Source organism: Temnothorax americanus, unplaced genomic scaffold (genome assembly GCF_048541705.1).
Source record: "Temnothorax americanus isolate GAGA-0224 unplaced genomic scaffold, ASM4854170v1 Scaffold155, whole genome shotgun sequence".
Taxonomy (NCBI): Eukaryota; Metazoa; Arthropoda; class Insecta; order Hymenoptera; family Formicidae; genus Temnothorax; species Temnothorax americanus.
Genome location: NW_027509292.1, coordinates 185,337 through 207,529, shown reverse-complemented (window position 1 = coordinate 207,529; position 22,193 = coordinate 185,337). Strand labels below are relative to the sequence as shown.

The 22,193-nt window shown below is 41.1% G+C and overlaps 1 protein-coding gene and 1 long non-coding RNA gene across 5 annotated transcripts in view; both read left to right on the top strand.

Annotated features, from left to right (window-relative positions):
- The window catches only part of LOC143895367 (uncharacterized), a 42,191-nt gene that overhangs the window by 1,565 nt on the left and 18,433 nt on the right, over positions 1-22,193 (top strand). The gene's annotated exons all lie outside the window — the stretch shown is intronic.
- LOC143895371 (uncharacterized) lies at positions 4,632-7,069 on the top strand. Of its 2 annotated transcripts, none has more exons than XM_077402435.1 (2): positions 4,632-5,171; positions 6,165-7,069. In XM_077402435.1, exons 1-2 carry the CDS (start codon positions 5,108-5,110, stop codon positions 6,704-6,706), a joined length of 606 nt encoding a protein of 201 aa, XP_077258561.1. In that variant the 5' UTR covers positions 4,632-5,107; the 3' UTR covers positions 6,707-7,069. The 2 variants fall into 2 exon arrangements, with proteins under 2 accessions (XP_077258561.1, XP_077258562.1); XM_077402436.1 differs by having other exon boundaries at positions 4,634-5,171; positions 6,267-7,069.

Sequence of the window (22,193 nt, the reverse complement as noted above, 5' to 3'; positions counted from 1 at the left end):
ACAGGAGTAACAGGTCATAAAGCTTATACTATTGGAAAATTTACGGCGACTATCGACTTGAGAGACAGAAAAATCAAGCACACGATATATGTCGTCAAAGACGATTTCCCGATTGAATACGACGGGATACTACCCTTATAAAAAAATATGCCCTTCATTGCCATTAAAAAATGCCATTAAATTCCCATTGTTTCAGACGCAAAGGAAATGAAGGCATTTTTGCCAAAGATAAAAAGTTTCACACAAAATCCCATTGGTGTTGCTATTGGTATTGCCACTGGTTTTGCCGTTGGTATTGCCATTGGTATTAACACTGGCAATACCAGTGGGATTTTGTGTGGAAATTTTTATATTTGGCAAAAATGCCTTTATTTTTATTGCGCCTGGAACAATAAGAATTCAATGGCATGTTTTAATAAATGGTATTATTTTGTCTTTAATATAAATGCTTTTATTTCCCATTGCTTTTGGTTCAACGGACAATCTAATAGGAGCTCTTGCCTTAGGCGACTAGAGCCTGAAAATATCTGCCTCAATCCCGTAGGGGCCTTATACATGTAACGATGCACCCCTTACGCCAAGGCATCGTCCCCGGCTACCACCCGCCGGGAGCCGCCCGACCGATTCTCCGTCGGGCGACTACAGGGCGCGGTGCGACCACATTTTTTAAAGATTCGAAACGCGCCGTGTGCGCGGGGAATCCGCCGCACCGGTGCCTTCCCACACGACGCCGACGAGCGCCGAAGCGAGCCGATCCCCGCCGAAGCGAGCCCGCGGGATCGCGCCGCTCCCACCACCGCACCGTCGCCTGACGATCGGCCTTCCCCCTGCCAAAGCTCACCGCGCCGAGCGGTATAAAAAACCGGCGCGCTCGACGAAAAGACACTTCGTCTTTCCCACGGCTTTCCGCTATTCCTGACGAAGCTACCTTCCGCATCCTAGGGCAACACGCACAACGAGGTCCAGAGTTCTGGTTCTCGACTGAGGGTTCTCAGAGTGTTCCCAAGCTCCCTGAACACTACCCCGACGGCCACGGCACTGTGGGGTCGAGCGTGCTTGGCCTCGCCTCGCCGCGAGGGTTCTCGCGACCGTGATCCCGGGATTCCGCCACCCTTCCGTAGGGCATATACCGCGTCCCGTATGTAATGTACCGCGTTCCGCTGCTGTCACCGGTATTAATTTCGGTTCATATAGCCGAGCGCCTGCGACCTGCTGCCTGTAGCCGCGTAGACTTTCCGATCCAACCGGTCGACGGGCGCGTGTACCTCGCCGACGGGTTAAGCACCACCGTTCCGGGCTTGATCACGTTCCCCGTAACAATACAAGGGAGGATGTTCTGGCACAAATTTCAAATAATGCCAACGCTCGAGTACGATTTGCTCATCAGCGTCGACTTATGGATGAAATTGAACTTCGCCATACCGTCCCCGACCGCACCGAGCACGGAGACGCGGACCGCCGCCGTAGAGAACCTACCCGAGGGGGACGCGCAGCCGGAGGACAAACGCCTCCGCCGTTTTTTGGCCGACGAATTGGCGCAATTCGAAGCCGTGCGGAGCTCCACCGACCGTGCCGAGCACGTTATCCGCGTAAAAATCGACCGACCAATCAAGCAACGTTACCGGCCACGAAACCCCGCCATGCAGACAATCATCGACGCGGAGGTCGAGAAAATGCTCCGCGACGGCATTATTGAACCGTCACACAGCGCGTGGAGCTCGCCGGTCGTTATCGTACGAAAAAAGGACGGCAAACTCCGTTGCTGCATCGACTTTTGCTTGGTCAACGAGGCCACCGAAAAAGACGCGTACCCCCTACCTCACATCACCGCGACGCTGGACAAATTGCGGGGGGCTCGCTACCTGTCCACGCTCGATTTAAAGAACGGCTATTGGCAAGTGCCACTCGCGCCCGAAAGTCGACTCGTGACCGCCTTTACCGTCCCCGGCAAGGGGCTGATGCAGTTTAGGGTAATGCCGTTCGGGCTGCATTCAGCACCGGCTACGTTCCAACGCCTACTCGATACTCTTTTGGGCCCGGACCTAGAACCATACGTGTTCGTTTACCTAGACGACATCGTTATCATTACCGAAACCTTCGACGAACACCTCCGTATTATGCGCGAAGTTTTCCGCCGGCTCCGGGAGGCCAACCTCCGCATTAACTCCGAGAAATGCCGGTTTTGCGCCGATCAAATCAAATATCTCGGCCACCTCGTCGACCGCGACGGTATCCGAACCGACCCGGACAAGGTCAGCGCCGTCGCAAACTGGCCCGCGCCACAAAACATCCGCCAGATCCGACAGTTCCTGGGGGTCGCGTCGTGGTACCGCCGCTTCATTAAGAATTTCGCGACCCTCGCCGCACCGCTCACCGCCTTAACTCGGAAGCACGCCCGGTGGAAGTGGGGGGAAGCCGAGCAAAGCGCATTCACCGCCCTAACAACCGTTTTGACCACCGCGCCCGTCCTCGCGTGTCCGGATTTCTCGCGACAATTTCACCTCCAGACCGACGCCAGCACCACCGGCCTGGGGGCCGTGCTGACGCAATACTTCCCCGAGGGCGAGCGCGTTATCGCTTACGCCAGCCGCACGCTAAATAACGCCGAGCGGAATTATAGCGCGACCGAACTGGAGTGCTGGCCGTGATATGGGGATGTGGCTGAAGCTAGCAGCGGGAGCTAGCAGCGGAACGTCCCGCGGACAGGACCGAATATCATGTGGGTTCCTCAGGGGGTCCGAACGTATCGTAGGTTAATTATTATTAGCCGCTGGGCTTTTCTTAGATATTATTAATTAATGAAGATTAAATTCATCTATATATAAATATTTTTTACAATATTCAAACTGTTTTTTTATCGGTTTGATATAAAAACATGTTTTAATTATTATAGATTATTCGATAAATAATTGTAGAACATAGCAAAGAACGATTTTCTCCAAATTTTTAGGGAATCACGTTCTTGTAACAACAAAACGATTTAGAAGGTATTTGCAACAATCCGCGGTTCTCCTTAATTGTTATTAATTTTTTATTGATAAATTATTCAGCGGCGACCAATCGCAAAGAAAGATTATCTCCAAATTTTTATGGGATCACGTCCTTGTGATAACAAACCGATTTAGAAGGTATTTGCAACAATCCGCGGTTTCCCTTAATTGTTATTAATTTTTTATTGATAAATTATTCAGCGGCGACCAAACGCAAAGAACGATTCTCTCCAAATTTTTAGGGAATCACGTTCTTGTAACAACAAAACGATTCAGCAAGTATTTGGGACAATCCGCGGTTTCCCTTAAATGTTATTAATTTTTTATTGATAAATTATTCAGCGGCGACCAAACGCAAAGAACAATTCTCTCCAAATTTTTATGGGATCACGTCCTTGTGATAACAAAACGATTTAGAAAATATTTGCAACAATCCGCGGTTCCCTTTAATTGTTATTAATTTTTTATTGATAAATTATTCAGCGGCGACCAAACGCAAAGAACGATTCTCTCCAAATTTTTAGGGGATCACGTCCTCGTGACAACAAAACGATTCAGCAAGTATTTGGGACAATCCGCGGTTTCCCTTAATTGTTATTAATTTTTTATTGATAAAATATTCAGCGGCGACCAAACGCAAAGAACGATTCTCACCAAATTTTTATGGGATCACGTCCTTGTGATAACAAAACGATTTAGAAAGTATTTGCAACAATCCGCGGTTCCCCTTAATTGTTATTAATTTTTTATTGATAAATTATTCAGCGGCGACCAAACGCAAAGAACGATTCTCTCCAAATTTTTATGGGATCACGTCCTTGTGATAACAAAACGATTTAGAAAGTATTTGCAACAATCCGCGGTTCCCCTTAATTGTTATTAATTTTTTATTGATAAATTATTCAGCGGCGACCAAACGCAAAGAACGATTCTCACCAAATTTTTATGGGATCACGTCCTTGTGATAACAAAACGATTTAGAAAGTATTTGCAACAATTCGCGGTTCCCCTCAATTGTTATTAATTTTTTATTGATAAATTATTCAGCGGCGACCAAACGCAAAGAACGATTCTCTCCAAATTTTTAGGGGATCACGTCCTTGTGATAACAAAACGATTTAGAAAGTATTTGCAACAATCCGCGGTTCCCCTTAATTGTTATTAATTTTTTATTGATAAATTATTCAGCAGCGACCGATCGCAAAGAACGATTCTCTCCAAATTTTTAGGGGATCACGTTCTTGTGATAATAAAGATCGAGAACGACCACTAGAGAATAAATTGTTAATAAAAAATTATTAACATACATAAATATATGTATATGTGTACAAACAAACATTTTTTGTTGCTCCAAGATAGCGTGAATACATTTTTGATAATAATCTTTGAAATAATAGTTACAGTTGCATAATATAATTATAATTACAACATAACTACTTATAAGTGTTTTATAGTATGTCATAAATACTAACTGTACAAATTGTTTAGTATGTTTATGTATATGTTAATTATTGTTATATGTTAAAATCATTTTTTTTCATCACGCGCGTGCGATACAGTGTCATTTTTACGGTTTTTGCTCGGTTCTGTGAAGCTGCGATCCGATTCACGCTTACAATGCTAAAAGCACCGCTCTATCTATAGATGGCGTATTCATCTACCGACGAGTTTCGGTTTTTACTCATTGGACGCGGAAACATGTGCCGCGCGAGAAACGACACAGTAGCCAATAGACTTTTGGTTCTTACGAAAAAGCGACACGTTGATTGGTTACTACGTTTCTTCTTGCCGCGCGCAGGTCGGTGTAGCTGTAGTGTTCCTCTAGTAAGAGTCAGATTAGGAGAAGTTAGTGGGAGTGAGACAGCATATCCCGAAGTACAAGAAGAGTGGGGAGGCTGCTTCTTTCGATGGTCGCCACGTGCAGCGCAATTTCTCGTTAATGGCGGACGGTAGCGGACGGATTTGATTCGTAGCAAGCAAGAGCGACTTTTTGTGCCTTGCGTTATCGACTTTTTATTGCGAAGATCGCCAGCCGTATCGTGCCCCCTACAGGGAAGCGAGTGCACAGGAAGAAGCAAGCAAGAGCAACACGTCGAAGGTGATAAAGCTAATTGATCATGGCCAAGGCCAATGCCACGGATTCCGTTGATTGGAATGACGAATCCATGATGAATGATAAAGGTATATATGTTATATTAATAATATAGGCCCACAAAAAGAAGTTGTCTGCGCCATGGACTAGATTATGGTGGAAGAAAATAAGGTGAAGCAATCCTCGTGACAAGTTTTGATCTGTTCTGCGCAGTTCAGGGTTGGGGATCCGCACAGTTTCCTCCATCTTTTTTTGTAACAGTAACAGTAAAGTTTCGACCAATCCCGTTGCTTGAATCGGGAACGTACAGCCGTTTAACTAGCAATGAATGTTTTTTAGAATTTCGAATGACGTCCCTATCCACTTTTATTGTTTTCTAAATTTTATGTCTTTTTTATGAACAAGTAACACCTTATTTCCTTCCACTATGGAGTAGACCAGACCATGGTATTCCCATGTATTTTCGCCTGCTGAAACCGAATATGACCTCAGTTTTGCCTCTACACGTTACAATTTTTTTTCTACATGCAAAAACAGGGTGTTTTGTAAGGGCAAAACATCTTGTTTTTGGCTGTAAAAAATAATCCTGACGTGTAGGGGCAAAACTGAGGTCATATTTGGTTTCAGCAGGCGAAAATACATGGGACTACCATGATCTAGTCCATGGCGCAGACAATTTTTTTTTATGTGGTGGTGGGCCTGTGTAAATTTGCATCGTTTCAGTATTATATTTTCGATTTTTTGATGATTAATTATTATAAATAATTATCTATGTTGTGTATAGCATGTTGCTTTGGTTTCTTAAATGTTATGTTTCTATTGGGTTGTATTCATTCAATAAGTTTTAATTTATTTTAATTTAGTTATATTATTTATTACAAAACTCAAAATACAAAGAAAAGTCTTTTAATCGCACTTTTTATATATCTATGCAAATTTCTAAAATAAATTACGTATTATAGAAGTTTCGTGTACACTTTACTTAATCAGTTTACGTTTATTACTTCATTAATCACATTTTTAGACGTTATTTTTGTTTTTTTTTTAAACTTAAAATATGTTATAATTTATGTCCAATATAGGCATAACATTTTTACGGAGTCGACCGGGAAAAGCGGCATTGCAGCGCTCACGCGCTAAATGTAAAAAGCGTAGAAAACAACGTCTGCTTGCTGCAATTACAGAAAATAATGAGGAGCCTCAAAAGCAGCAGCAGCAACAGCAGCAACAGCAGCAACAGAAGCAACAACAGGAGCAACAACAGGCGCAACAGGCGCAACAACAGGCACAACCATGGTGGAAATTTCCATTATGGGCGCAACAACAGCAGCTGCAGCCGCAACTACAGCCGCAACTGCAGCCGCAACTGCCACCACGAAATGCGCGCATGTCGGAGCTGCATAAACAATTAGAGAAAGTACAAAAACAAATACGAGAGGAGTCACGAGGCCGATATAATTATTATTATGGTGGTTATATTCGCGGTCGTGGTCGCGGACGTGGTCGTGGTCACGGTCATGGTCATGGTCGTGGTCGTGGTCGTGATTATGGCCGTGGTCGTGGACGTGGCCATGGCACTCAAAAAATTATAATATACCAACAAAATGCCAATAATTATTTATAAAATACATAAACATTTTTTTATATTTCTAATATTTTTATTTTAAGTGTCTGTAATAAACTGTTTCTTTTTTTTTCAAATTTTATTAAACTAAATTATTAAAATGTAATTGTGTGTATTTCTTGTATAAATATTTTATAGGTAAAATTAAGAAAAAAATAATTCCCTGAAATAAAAAATCTCGCAAGAGAGATTGGTTCCTTTACAGTTTCTGAAACTGAGCATATAATAATAAAAATGTTTTGCTTGCACGGTTCATACAATTTTTTATAATTTTAAACTTTATATTTTCTTGTAATGTTATTTTATTTATACTTTATCGTTTCAATTAATTTATTACGTCATTTTTTTCATGTTAAAATCACATTTATATTTGTTACATGATAGCTTATTTACGTTCTGTTTTACAGTATATCTAAATAGAAAAAGAAAAACAGTGTTAGTCTGTATTCTTTAAATAAAGTAATAATATTATATTTGCAAAGATTATAGTTTAACAAGTAGTAATATAAGTATCAAGAAAGTCATTTTAATATTAGCTCAGTAAAATGACAAGAAATTTGTCGATCTTGAGGAAATAATACTGAATAGGCTGAAACTTTGTAAACATGCTTGTTTTAAGGTACTATTCAACATATTAAAAGTCCTCACCTGTAGATGCTACGTTGCGGGGAGTGGAAGGTCCAAAAGGTCCCAAAAATCAGTTTTTCGCAAATAACTCGGAAAATATCAACTTTACGAAAATTTATGTAGATATAAAAATTGTAGCTTACAAAATTCCGCACAATTTCGTTTTTTATTCAAGTTTGTACGACCAAATAGAGCAGAGATATAATTTTTTAAACACCGGTAGTTTTGCGACGCAATAAAAACGCATACACGCGTCGCGCATTTTTCGCTAATATCTCGAAAATGGACTCTCGAATCGAGGCTAACGCATACGCACGTCGCGCATTTTTCGCTAATATCTCGAAAATGGACTTTCAAATTGAGGCAAAACTACCGGTGTTTAAAAAAATTCTATCTCTGCTTTATTTGGTCGTACAGACTTGAATAAAAAATAAAATTGTGTGGAATTTTATAAGCTACAATTTTTATATCTACATAAATTTCTGTAAAGTCGATATTTTCCGAGTTATTTGCGAAAAACTGATTTTTGGGGCCTTTTGGACTCTCTCCTCCTCGCAACGTAGCGTCTACACGTGGAGACTTTTAATATGTTGAATAGTGCCCTAAAACAAGCCTGTTTACAAAGTTTCAGTCCAGTCAGTATTATTTTCTCATTTTGTCATTTTACTGGGCTATATGTCGTTTAATAATTACTGAAATTAGCTTGTTTTTGGTATTATCAGTGATTATTTATTAAATCTATATAATTAATTATATATATATTATTAAACGTATATGCTATTTTTGAGAGAAAATTCAATATTTTGGGCAATAATAATATTAATTATAAAAAAGAATTAAATAAACATAAAAATAACGTTTAATTTTAAGTATGTTATCAACTTTATACATATATATCTTACCATTTGTCCTTGATGCCGATCTCAGAAACGCGGCGTTCTCATTCTTTGGCGGAAAATAATGATATATGAGCAATCGGGTATAACAAGCTTAAATGCATTACATATTCTCCTAGGTGTTTTATGCATATTTCGTCTCGATATCGGTGCAATAATAATGTATATTATATAAAATTACGACTCCCTCTCTCCCACCCTCTCTCTCTTTCTCTCTCTCGCAAATAAATTTAAAAGTATATAATAAAAATTAGATAAATAATCATATATATACTTTAAGTTAAATCAAAATCATATATTTTTATTTTTTAAAACATATATTATTGTCACAGTATAGTAAAACAAATGCAATGAAAAATATAAATTAGATTATTGAAATAATATTTTACAACCAGCTAATAATAATATGTATTAATTTATGTATATATAACTTAAAATAGAAAAAAGTATAGAAATGTATAATATCATAATCTTTATATTATTATATTATCTATATTATTATATATTTATCTCAATCAATAGAAAGAATAAAATTAAAAGGTATAAATGAAAGCATAAATAAAAAGGTACAAATTTATTTCATTTATTTACACTTTATTTTCTTACTCTCATTATATGCAAAATAAGCAAGTAAATACAGCAGTTCACGCTCCTATACAGTCATTGCGCGAACGCTTTAGTATAATAGTGATTCAGTGCTCTTCATCAATCTATTAATTATTAATTTTACTGTTTTGTCTTATGATTGCGTAGTATCAATTGCAGTTCACGATTTGAATTTCACTTGTGAATATTACGCGAACGCTAATTTAACAAAAAGTTTCTAAACAATAAATACATAAAATAACATTATATAATAACAAATGCAGTTCACGACTTCACAAGATTATTCCGCGAACGATCTATTAATTATTAATTTTACTACTGTTTTGTCTTATGATTGCGTAGTATCAATTGCAGTTCACGATTTGAATTTCACTTGTGAATAATACGCGAACGCTAATTTAACAAAAAGTTTTTGAACAATAAATACATAAAAAAACATTATATAATAACAAATGCAGTTCACGACTTCACAAAATTATTTCGCGAACGCATATGCAAATTTATAATTTGCATACTTGTTTTAATTCATATTTATCAATTGTAAATTAGATTTTGCACAGAGTTGTGCGCAGTATTCAAGTGTGCTTGAAAAACCACTTGGTGGACCTCTTACCATTCGTGATTTAGTATTGAAACTAATATTTCGACTTTTGGCTATTTTTGCGTCGTCGGTATCGGTGAGATAGGCCGTATACTCTGACTGTGCCTACTCGACTTTTTTCGGTTCTGCAGCGGCTATAATATATCGCGCTATACTTTTCCTCGCGATCGGCATATCATCGCTGCTAAATACGTGCAAAGAACCAGTCGCTATCGTGTACCCCCAAGTGCAAACGTGAACTCCACAGTCTCCAGATGGAATTCTTCTTCCATCATTTGTCACGTTCTGATGCGGTATATCGTTTGGGCAGTATAACTGCCACTCTTTCCAATCAGGAGGAGTCCTCTGTACATTTAACATTTCGCGATCAATCAAAGAAATATAGGAATCAATTATAATTTGTGGTGGACGGCCATGAAGTGAGTCTATATATAAAAATAATTTGTCTGTGAAACTGATAATGAGTAGTGACCAATGAGAATTTTTCATGATGGGCAATAGCCATACATTGTAATTAAGAATACCGGTACGTGACAACCATTTTTGGAACCCTTCACTTATTTTACCTGTTTCTAACATTCGCAGGGTACAAAAGATATAAAAAAATATTACTGAAGAACCTCGGGCTCTTGCATCGTCCGTTATCGCTGCAAAGAAAGCATTCATTATGCTGTCGTCAAACCACTCGTCGAAACGAAGGTTCATGAAATTCGCGGGCTGTAGATCGTAACCTGCAATATTTTTGGATAAATTCGGAAAGCCAATAGGCCAGGATAAATTTGCTGAAAAAAAATCATTGACCTCTGTGCTTGGTACCCTAGAAAAAACGGTAGAATTAATTGTCAAAGACGAAAGATCAGTGGTTTCGTGTTCCTCTTCAGTGACTTCATTCGACGAGACAGACCTTTCCTGTGATCTGTTGGAACGGGAAGAAGATTTGCTGCGTATAATGATTGACGGATCAGTACTATTATTCGATTTTTGTCTTTCGTTTTTCTTCGACATTTTGAAAAACGAATTAGTACGTTTGGTGTTTTTGATGTGTCTGTCTTTTTTTCGCTTATTCCACTTCTCTGTCAGTTCTTCGAACTTGGTTGCAGTGCTCTTTCGTTTTTTTCCTCGGACTTGGCGACTTGTTTTCGTGGTGTATGATCTTTCAAACACTCGCCCATTCAATATAGATGCCATTTTTTGAATCAGTCTAGGCACCGGATATCGTTTACCTTTCAGCCAAAGACATTTTACAACTTTGTACCAACTTTCAACCAATGCGTTAGAGTCACGTTTCAAGTCAAACTCTGTCAAATGAGTCGCCGAAAAAAGTGGGTAATAAGGTAGTATATAGTGCAGCAAGTAATCAATGAACTCCGGACAATAGTACTCGTTTGACTCCGTGCTTGTTTCTATATTTTTGGCCTTAACAGATTGATATGTGTCGCTAAAAAATTTAAAAAATGGCGATTTTTTAGTTGCTGCATGGTTAGTGTCATGGTTAGATAGCGAGACGTGTGTGCTCTCTGTTTTGATCTGTATTTCGTCAAAATCTTCGGTCTCGAGAATGAAATTGACGCTATCTACCAAGCCTGCTAGCGCTGTTTCGAAATCAAAAATTTTGACGGTGTGAGTAAATATTTCATCAGCCGCGTTTAAATTATTACTATGTATCAGTTTCGTCATTGCCATCCCCGCAAGACGATACTGCGATTCTGTTCGAAATATTTTTGAACCTTTCCTCTTAATGGTGTGAATCATATGAGAAGAACAGATATGCAGAATTGTTAGTGATGTTACGGTATGTGTCCCGTTTATCATATCTTCATACGAACGGTTTAGATACTCGAGCAACGAAATGTCATTCAACCCTTCCATAACCGCTTGCATCAGTGCTAAACTGAAATCGGTTTCAACTTTGTCAATCGCCGGAGATCGAGTGCTTAGCTTTTTTAAAGCTATAGCGACCAGCTTCAAAAAGTGACTTATGTACAATGTGTTGTGCATGCTGGATATGAACTCTGCTACAGGAAATTGACCACAATCATTGTTACCCGGCAAAATCAGTGAATAATAAAAAATCCGTTTATTGACATCAAGAGGAGGCAAAACTATACTGCCCGTGGCATCTAAATGGCAACATGCCATACCTTTCTCAACGGACAGTAATACATTTAGCTGTTTTTCCGTAAACAACACAACATAAAAAGGTTCCAATGACCACTGCTGTATAAAACCATGAATATGTTTGCCCTTCCAATTTTCTTTTGTCTCTTGTATTAATTTACGCATAAAAATATAATAATTAGGATCCAGATCGTCTTTCGAGTTATTATCACTCGAAATCTTTTGCAATATTGTCAGGCTGCATACGTCATTCAGATTTCCAGCTTCTAGTAAAGTTGTATTCGCAGCTGTCATCATTTCCTGTTTAACCGTACTGGGGGCTTCTACTTGCAATGTCTTTGATAAGGCCAAACGTTTTTCGCCAGTAACAAATCATCGATGTGTTTCACCTTTTACGTGGTGTATAACTCCCGTCGGGACTATTCGAACGCGTATGTCACGGAATGGGGAAAATATGGGATCTGTTGTCGAAAATTTAAAGCTTGTGCATGTCGAAAAAGTACAAATGGCGTACGCTTGAAACGATGGAAATGTTTTTGATTTCGGAATATTGCATTTGTGCCAGCAGAAAGACAAATTACAAATCAGCGAGGATTTGACAATGTCGTACAAAGCATCAGTCCATCCTCGACGTAATTTCAAGTCCTTTGACCAAAACTTTTGCCAAAATGTCGATGGTACTGTTACCCATATCTCTTCTTTTAAAATTGGATTTTTAGGAACACTCGATCCCGATTTCGGTAAGGGTGAAAAACAATTTTCCTGTTCTTCAATAATTTTGTCGCGAGCGTCATGAAGTACATCTGTACCACTTGTTTGAAGATCGTCATTAGCTAGAACCGATGAATCGGGGGGGTACAATGTCAAACTCAAGTTTGAAGATTCACAGTCCACCACATTTGTAGTAATTTCGGTAGGAAAGCAAGAAAATGTCGCTAAATTTTCCTTTTGTGCGCTTGATTCTACATCTCGTTGAATAAATAATGGACCTGAAATCGTGGTATTGTTTATTGGCGATGGAGATTTTGTAAGTAAACTTTGAAGGTCATATGAGCCCTCCGTCTGTGAGGAACAGTCGAGTTCTGATACATCGACAAGAATCAATTTATCAGAACTCGACGCAACATCAAAATCCCGAAATTCGTGGTGACTTGTAGAAATAATATTTTTACCGCAGCTTTTATCATCTGTGACTACTTTCAGACGTGTTTCCAATAACCTGCAAATATCGTTAAAATGTCGTAAAAAAGTTTTATATGATTTACAAACATACGACTTGATTGTTCTTGGGTCTCTATCCGGAAATATACAATTGCAAATCTGTTCCCAAATGCAATTTGATTTTTGCCAGGATGCGGTTTTTAAAAAATCGAATAACTGCTTGTTGCTGACATCGCGTGAAAAATGAAATGGATACAATTTGACTATTGCGTCTGCGATCATAGCAGGCGTAACAAATACTTTTTGTTTCTTACTCATCGCTGGGCGAGGATCGTATTATAACCGTCTAAATAAAAAAAAAAAAAAAAAAGAAAGAAATTAATGTACATCTCTCAAAGCGTGAAAAAATTATATGAGGCGCTGACAATGACTACACAGAGAGAACGGTTTCTTTGGTTTTAGTAAATTTTATTAAATTCAAACAAATTTATCTTTTGGAATAGTTCAAACAAATTTTTGTTTCAATAAATACGATAGAAAAATCAAACAATCGTATTTGTCTCATAAAAAAATTGTTTGAAACAAAAGACATTCTTTATCGCATTAATATAACTATTGTTTCGTTTAAACAACATCAATGCTTTACTGCAAACATGTCTGTTAAGTTAGCATCTCTCCACACAAAACCGGAATAACACATATGCAGAAATTAAGTGCTCTTTATGTGCTAATTATGCTCTATTCACAATTTTTGTGCTTGAGAGGTTTTGTGGGAAATCACAATTGAAAGTGGGGATGCTGGCTTAACGTAAGCTAGCATCCCCAGTCATTAAAATTACATATAAAATAAAAAACTCAATATGCTAGAATTATGTGCTTTTTATGTGCTTTCAAATGCCTCAAACAAAATTAGTCTATCTGTAATAGTTTAAAAGGTAAACGCAAAAAAGATCTATATACTACTGATATAAGAGTAAAGTATCAGTTAAAATACAAAAAACAAAATAATTCTTGTCTTAAAATGTTCCTTAATCTATGTGCTTTCAAAATATGCACAACGAGATTTCTATGCTCATCCCTTTCGGCTGACTCAAACGTTAGTACCCCATACGTACAAGAGTAAAGTATGAATTATAATACAGATAGCTAATTGGTTTTAGTCTTAAAATGTTCCTTAATTTATGTGCTTTCAAAATATGTAGAATAAGAGTTTTGTACTTATGACGAGGACGTGGACAAAACTATGTTCACATACATAAAAGAAACATTTATGTTTATAATACTCATTAATTTCATAAAATTTCAAGCTATTACGTAAAATAAACCGGAATAAATATATTACATAAAAGACATCTATTTACATTTATAACCTCGAATTTTATAAAATTCTAAAAACTTTACCTATAACTTAAAACTTAGAAATGCAAAAAAAATGTAGACACAATATTCCATAATATATATCACTAAAAATATATGTAACATTTTAATAATATAATTTTCTTATAATTTATTTCAAAAATAGCTATTATATTTATACAATAATCTCGTCAAAATCCAATTAAGAATATCTTAAAAGCAATTAAATGCACGAAAATAAGTAGAAAAACATTTTCAGCTTATAATCAATAGGCTGGAAATGAATTGTTATGTTAGTAAGCACTTTACACTTTAAGTATAGTAGTGCTCACTTTTAGGAAGGTTTGTTGTCGGTGAAAAAAGATGAGCACAAAAACCTTATTCTGTACATTTTGAAAGCAAATACTTTCTAAATCGTTTTGTTATCACAAGGACGTGATCCCATAAAAATTTGGAGAGAATCGTTCTTTGCGTTTGGTCGCCGCTGAATAATTTATCAATAAAAAATTAATAACAATTAAGGGGAACCGCGGATTGTTGCAAATACTTTCTAAATCGTTTTGTTATCACAAGGACGTGATCCCATAAAAATTTGGAGAGAATCGTTTTTTGCGTTTGGTCGCCGCTGAATAATTTATCAATAAAAAATTAATAACAATTAAGGGGAACCGCGGATTGTTGCAAATACTTTCTAAATCGTTTTGTTATCACAAGGACGTGATCCCATAAAAATTTGGAGAGAATCGTTCTTTGCGTTTGGTCGCCGCTGAATAATTTATCAATAAAAAATTAATAACAATTAAGGGGAACCGTGGATTGTTGCAAATACTTTCTAAATCGTTTTGTTGTCACAAGGACGTGATCCCATAAAAATTTGGAGAGAATCGTTCTTTGCGTTTGGTCGCCGCTGAATAATTTATCAATAAAAAATTAATAACAATTAAGGGGAACCGCGGATTGTTGCAAATACTTTCTAAATCGTTTTGTTATCACAAGGACGTGATCCCATAAAAATTTGGAGAGAATCGTTCTTTGCGTTTGGTCGCCGCTGAATAATTTATCAATAAAAAATTAATAACAATTAAGGGGAACAGCGGATTGTTGCAAATACTTTCTAAATCGTTTTGTTGTCACAAGGACGTAATCCCATAAAAATTTGGAGAGAATCGTTCTTTGCGTTTGGTCGCCGCTGAATAATTTATCAATAAAAAATTAATAACAATTAAGGGGAACCGCGGATTGTTGCAAATACTTTCTAAATTGTTTTGTTATCACAAGGACGTGATCCCATAAAAATTTGGAGAGAATCGTTCTTTGCGTTTGGTCGCCGCTGAATAATTTATCAATAAAAAATTAATAACAATTAAGGGGAACCGCGGATTGTTGCAAATACTTTCTAAATCGTTTTGTTGTCACAAGGACGTGATCCCATAAAAATTTGGAGAGAATCGTTCTTTGCGTTTGGTCGCCGCTGAATAATTTATCAATAAAAAATTAATAACAATTAAGGGGAACCGCGGATTGTTGCAAATACTTTCTAAATCGTTTTGTTATCACAAGGACGTGATCCCATAAAAATTTGGAGAGAATCGTTCTTTGCGTTTGGTCGCCGCTGAATAATTTATCAATAAAAAATTAATAACAATTAAGGGGAACCGCGGATTGTTGCAAATACTTTCTAAATCGTTTTGTTATCACAAGGACGTGATCCCATAAAAATTTGGAGAGAATCGTTCTTTGCGTTTGGTCGCCGCTGAATAATTTATCAATAAAAAATTAATAACAATTAAGGGGAACCGCGGATTGTTGCAAATACTTTCTAAATCGTTTTGTTATCACAAGAACGTGATTCCCTAAAAATTTGGAGAGAATCGTTCTTTGCGTTTGGTCGCCGCTGAATAATTTATCAATAAAAAATTAATAACAATTAAGGGAAACCGCGGATTGTTGCAAATACTTTCTAAATCGTTTTGTTATCACAAGGACGTGATCCCATAAAAATTTGGAGATAATCGTTCTTTGCGATTGGTCGCCGCTGAATAATTTATCAATAAAAAATTAATAACAATTAAGGAGAACCGCGGATTGTTGCAAATACCTTCTAAATCGTTTTGTTGTTACAAGAACGTGATTCCCTAAAAATTTGAAGAAAATCGTTCTTTGCTATGTTCTACAATTATTTATCGAATAATCTATAATAATTAAAACATGTTTTTATATCAAACCGATAAAAAAACAGTTTGAATATTGTAAAAAATATTTATATATAGATGAATTTAATTTTCATTAATTAATAATATCTAAGAAAAGCCCAGCGGCTAATAATAATTAACCTACGATACGTTCGGACCCCCTGAGAAACCCACATGATATTCGGCCCTGTCCGCGGGACGTTCCGCTGCTAGCTCCCGCTGCTAGCTTCAGCCACATGATATGGGGAATCCGACGGATGCGCGGCTACCTTGAAGGGTACAGATTCACGGTAATCACCGATCACCAGTCGCTAAAATGGCTACGAAAGCTAGAATCTCCGTCCGGCCGGTTGGAACAATGGGCGTTCGAGTTACAACAGTATGACTTCGAGATCAAATACCGAAAAGGGGCGCTCAACAAAGTAGCCGACGCGTTATCCCGACGACCCGAAATCCTCGTCGTCGCACAAGCTAAGTGCCCATGGCATACGCGCATGTGGCACGCGGCCGAAAATACGCCCCACGAGGTGCCCGATTTCAGGATCGACCAAGGCCGGCTGTGGAAGCACGTGCTCTACAGCCTGGATTTCAAAGACACCCCAGCAGCCGAGCACTGGAAAGAATGCGTGCCAAAAGACTAGCGAGGACCGCTCCTCGAACAGTATCACGACGCACCGACCGCCGGCCACCTCGGAATAGCAAAAACCATCGCGAGAATAGCTCACCGGTATTACTGGCCCGGGATGTTCCGCGACATCGCCCGTTACGTCCGCGAGTGTCCAACGTGTCTTGCCCATAAGGTCGCGCAGGAAAAGCCTGCCGGGCAGTTACATCCGACCGCGCTCGGCCACCCGTGGCAACAGGTCACCCTCGACCTCGTCGGCCCGCTCCCGCGATCCGCCGCCGGCCATATCTGGCTCCTTAACATCCAGGACCGTTTTACGAAGTGGGTTGAGCTCCGGCCATTACGACGGGCCACCGCGCCGGCCATCGTAAAAAACGTAACGGAAGCCATCATCCTCCGACACGGATGTCCGGACGAAATCCTGTCGGACAATGGCACGCAATTGAAATCCCGACAGCTCGCTAAACTCCTCGCCGACTGTGGAATCCGCCACCGCTTCACGCCGGCATACCCGCCCCACTGCAACCCCGTTGAACGCACCAATCGCGTGATCAAGACCATGATCGCGCAGTACGCGAAGAAACACAAAACCTGGGACGAACACCTGCCAGAACTCCAGTTCGCCTATAATACCGCGACCCACGACGCGACGAACTACACGCCCGCGTTTTTAAATTACGGCCGCGAATTACGCCGCCCCGGGGAGGATGCGCCGCGCGACGAACCGACGCCGCCGACGCACCTGCATCGCCGCCTGACCGAAGCTTACGAGCTGGTGAAAATTCAGCTGGCCCGCGCGTTTCAGCACCAGGAAAAACATTATAACCTCCGTCGCAGGGAATGGAGACCGCGTATCGGGAAGTGGGTGTGGAAGCGGGACCGGCCGCTCTCCAACAAAGAAGCGTTTAACGCCAAGCTCGCGCCAAAGTTTCTGGGCCCGCTGAAAATACGCCGCGTTATTTTGCCCGTCATCGTGGACCTCCGCAGCCGCTCGGGGAAATGGTATCGGCACGTACACGTGCAAGACCTCAAGCGCGCCCCTACCGACGCACCACCTGACGTACCTGGCCCGGACCTCGGCGTGGGGGACGCACTCGCGCCGACCGCTGCCGCCGTTCAACCGTACGCGGCCGAAAAACACGCGCCGAAACGAAAACGCCGACGAACAAACTGTTGTTACGCGATCGACCGCGATCAAAACATTGTTAACCGTCGCAAAATGACAACAAGCACCGAGCTACCCGGCGTACCGAGGCGAGGGCAAGCCGATCGTCAGAACGACCGTAGCCATGACGGACGAAGAATCGCCGCAGGAACGCGATATCTTGACGGAGATCGCAAGAATTCTCGGCGAGGATGACGAGAAATACGATCCGGCCAACCCCGGGATCGGGCGAGGATGGGCCACCCTCTACCGGGGCTAGCCCGAGACGGCACCGCCACCGCCGCCACCGGCCCGACCGATTCCGCCAAAACCCGTGCCGAAAATCGGCACGATCATCCAGAGGTCCGATGCGACAAATCGGGCGAAGCAAGCCTGGCTGCTGGCACCGCCGCCGCCGCCGCCGCCGCCACGACGCCCACGACCACTGGCCGAGGCCCCTCGACGACCACGGCCGACGCTCCAACCCGCACGGGTAATGGGGCCGCTGCCCGCACCTCCGATCCCGGTGCAGGTCGAGCCCGGGGTGATAGTGGAGGTCCCTCCCGACGATCGGGAGCCAGCGTTGGCACATCCAATTCAACGGGGACGGATTCGTCCGTTGGATAAAGGAGAAGTCCCGGAGCCAGCCCGCCTAAGGGACCACCCGGCCGACCGGCACCTTCAACCAGCCGGACACCGTACCCCTGTGCCTCTCAATTCAGGCACATATAAGGGGAGGGGTGGTGTAACGATGCACCCCTTACGCCAAGGCATCGTCTTCGGCTACCACCCGCCGGGAGCCGCCCGACCGATTCTCCGTCGGGCGACCACAAGGCGCGGTGCGCCCATATTTTTTAAACGCGCCGTGTGCGCGGGGAATCCGCCGCACCGGTGCCTTCCCACACGACGCCGACGAGCGCCGAAGCGAGCCGATCCCCGCCGAAGCGAGCCCGTGGGATCGCGCCGCTCCCACCACCGCACCGTCGCCTGACGATCGGCCTCCCCCCTGCCAAAGCTCACCGCGCCGAGCGGTATAAAAAGCCGGCGCGCTCGACGAAAAGACACTTCGTCTTTCTTACGGCTTTCCGCTATTCCTGGCGAAGCTACCTTCCGCTTCCTAGGGCAACACGCACAACGAAGTCCAGAGTTCTGGTTCTCGACTGAGGGTTCTCAGAGTGTTCCCGAGCTCCCTGAACACTACCCCGACGGCCACGGCACCGTGGGGTCGAGCGTGCTCGGCCTCGCCGCGATGGTTCTCGCGACCGTGATCCCGGGATTCCGCCACCCTTCCGTAGGGCATATACCGCGTCCCGTATGTAATGTACCGCGTTCCGCTGCTGTCACCGGTATTAATTTCGATTCATATAGCCGAGCGCCTGCGACCTGCTGCCTGTAGCCGCGTTCCGTATGTAATATATCGCGTCTCATATGTAATATACCGCGTTCCGTCATCACCACCTGTGTTAATGCGGCGCATACAGCCTAGCCCCGCGTTCTGATATCTGTAGCCGCGTTCCGCATGTAATATACCGCGGCCATCGTGCGTGTAATATCGAATCTTGAATAAAGTGCATGTTACTATTCCATGGCAAATTGATTACTGTCTCTGGGCCTCTCATCAAACTCCCGATCCCGTAAACCAGTCCGCGTTCGATAAAGACAGGCCGTTACATACATATACCAGTCCGTGCCGAACCTTGAATTTGAGAGGATGCATTAACGATGCGACGCCTAGCGGCGTCGATGCGAACTGCCGGTAATACAGTTACCGCGCGGGCGTGATGCGATGATGCTATGTACCACGGTGGCGCAAACCGCCACATTTACCATTGACGAATTTCTATTACAATTTACACTGAACAACATTAGTTGAAGGTAGAAAAATTCCATACAAATTTTATCCTTCATGAGTCATTGGCAGTTTCCATTACGCCTATATGGAAAAGGTTGTCATTCGAATCTTGCCATTGCGTTTCCATTTATCTTATTGCCACTCAATATTTTCCATTTACTTTTCCATTTCCATATAATTCGTATTGCAAGTTCCATACACAAGTTTTAACCTTCATAAGTCATTAGCAGTTTCCATTACGCCTGTATGGAAAAAGTTGTCATTCGAATCTTGCCATTGCGTTTCCATTTATCTTATTGCCACTCAATATTTTCCATTAACTTTTCCATATAATTGACATTGCAACTGTAGGGCAACCATACATTCCCACTGACCGCCATTGAGCACTCAAGGGCACATTTTTATAAGGGTAGACGTAGATTTTATAAAGAAGCATCAAGCGTCATATAGTTACGAGTCGAGCTCAAAACGCATAGGTATTGAGTACATTAAAATAGTACATTAAAATTATACCCGTATAAGAAAATGGTTTTAAAACCGCGAAGCGAGACAATAGTACAAGTAGCAACCGATAAAAATTTACTAGGAATAATACAGGCAGAAGAAACAATGCAGGAGTTTTCATAGGAAATTGCCTAGTGATGCCAGAAAATTTTCTATGTCCGGCAAGCATATTAAATACGACGGAGAAGACGGTCAAAATGCTAATGCCGCAAGTATCTGCAAATTTCAAGAAGAATTCGGGTTTCAGGACGAGATTCGGGCGTGAGGAAAAGGAGTGCTGGCAGTACGGTGCCAAAGGGCACTTTCGGTCGGAGTGTCCTTCTCTAACTATCGAAGAGAAGGGAAACTCGGAATAGCCGAGCTCAGCGGGGCATGTTCGGCTCAGGGGTGCAAAGCCCTGCGAAATTAAGTAGGATAAGTAGCGGGTTAAGTGATTTTTGTTTTCGCAGCCGAGTTAATGGCCGGACTTGCGTCTTTCGAATAGATACGGGCTCCGATGTGTCGGTACTTAGGGAAGATTTGTTAGGTCCTTTGAAATCACCCACTCCTGTAGAAATATATTTCTTGATCTATCCAACGGGAGAAACGGTTCCTGTAAAACATAGAGTGGTGGTTGGAATCGAAATAGGGAAATTTTCTTTGGATTTTCCGGTAATCATAGCGGCCATAAAAGACGAGTGTATTCTAGGAACAGACTTTCTTTCAAAAATAGGGGTAGGAAGCGTTTTCTCTTCGGTTTTTGAGGAAACGGTGTCAGAGAGTCAAGAAAACTTTTGCTGTTCCCGAATTTGTAGTTTGGATAGGGGGATTCCTTTCTTTCTTAAGGAATTCTTTGAGAAAAATTCCGAAACTCAACGCTTCTCAAAAGGAGCAGTTTGCTGAATTGGTGATCGAGTTTCAAGATGTCTTTTCGGAAGATGTGGTTGCAGGAAATTGCTCCGTTGTTGAGCATGTTATTAGGGTAAAAAATTCTTCTCCGATTAAACAGGCTTCTAGGCGAATTCCACTGCATATGCAAGAAAAGGTGGAAAAGATTTTAAACAAAATGGAACAACGTAGTGTCATCGAAGAATCTCATAGCGCTTGGGTTTCTCCAGCTGTTTTAGTTAAAAAGAAAGATGGAACGATTAGATTCTGTATCGATTTCAGAAAGCTCAATGCTATTACAGAAAAAGATTCTTATCCTATTCCCAGGATAGTGAGGATAGATGATTGTCTTGATCGTTTATCCGGAAATTCTTGGTTCACCACCTTAGATTTAAAAAACGGCTATTGGCAGGTGAAACTTCGTCCTCAGGATAGGGAGAAAACGGCCTTCTCTATAGGAAATGGCTTATGGCAGTTTACTGTAATGCCATTTGGATTATGTAATGCTCCTGCTACTTTTGAGCGATTGATGGAGCAGGTTCTTCGTGAGATATTGAATAAGATCTGTATGGTTTATTTGGATGATGTCATCATCTATAGTAAAACTTTCGAGAAAATGCTGGTAAATTTAAGGGAAGTATTTCTTCGTTAACGGGGTGCAAATTTAAAACTCAATCCAAAAAATGTACTTTCTTCGGGAGAGAAGTAAAATACTTAGGCCATGTCGTTTCAGAAAGAGAAATCTCCATTGATTCGGAGAAAATTAAGACCGTTCAAAAGTGGCCTATTCCTCAAAATAAGAAGCAAGTGCGAAGCTTCTTGGGACTCTGCTCTTATTATAAGAAATTTCTCTTATTGCTAAGCCATTATTTTCTTTAACTAACAATCTTAGAAAATTTGTGTGGGATGGGCGTTGTCAGGAAGCTTTTGAGAAACTT

Bases quoted from the DNA above. Each gene is read 5' to 3' on its own strand.
- LOC143895371 (XM_077402435.1), top strand. From the start codon at position 5,108: ATGGCCAAGGCCAATGCCACGGATTCCGTTGATTGGAATGACGAATCC. The intron at 5,172-6,164 runs GTATATATGTTA...TGTCCAATATAG, and splicing joins ATCCATGATGAATGATAAAG to GCATAACATTTTTACGGAGT.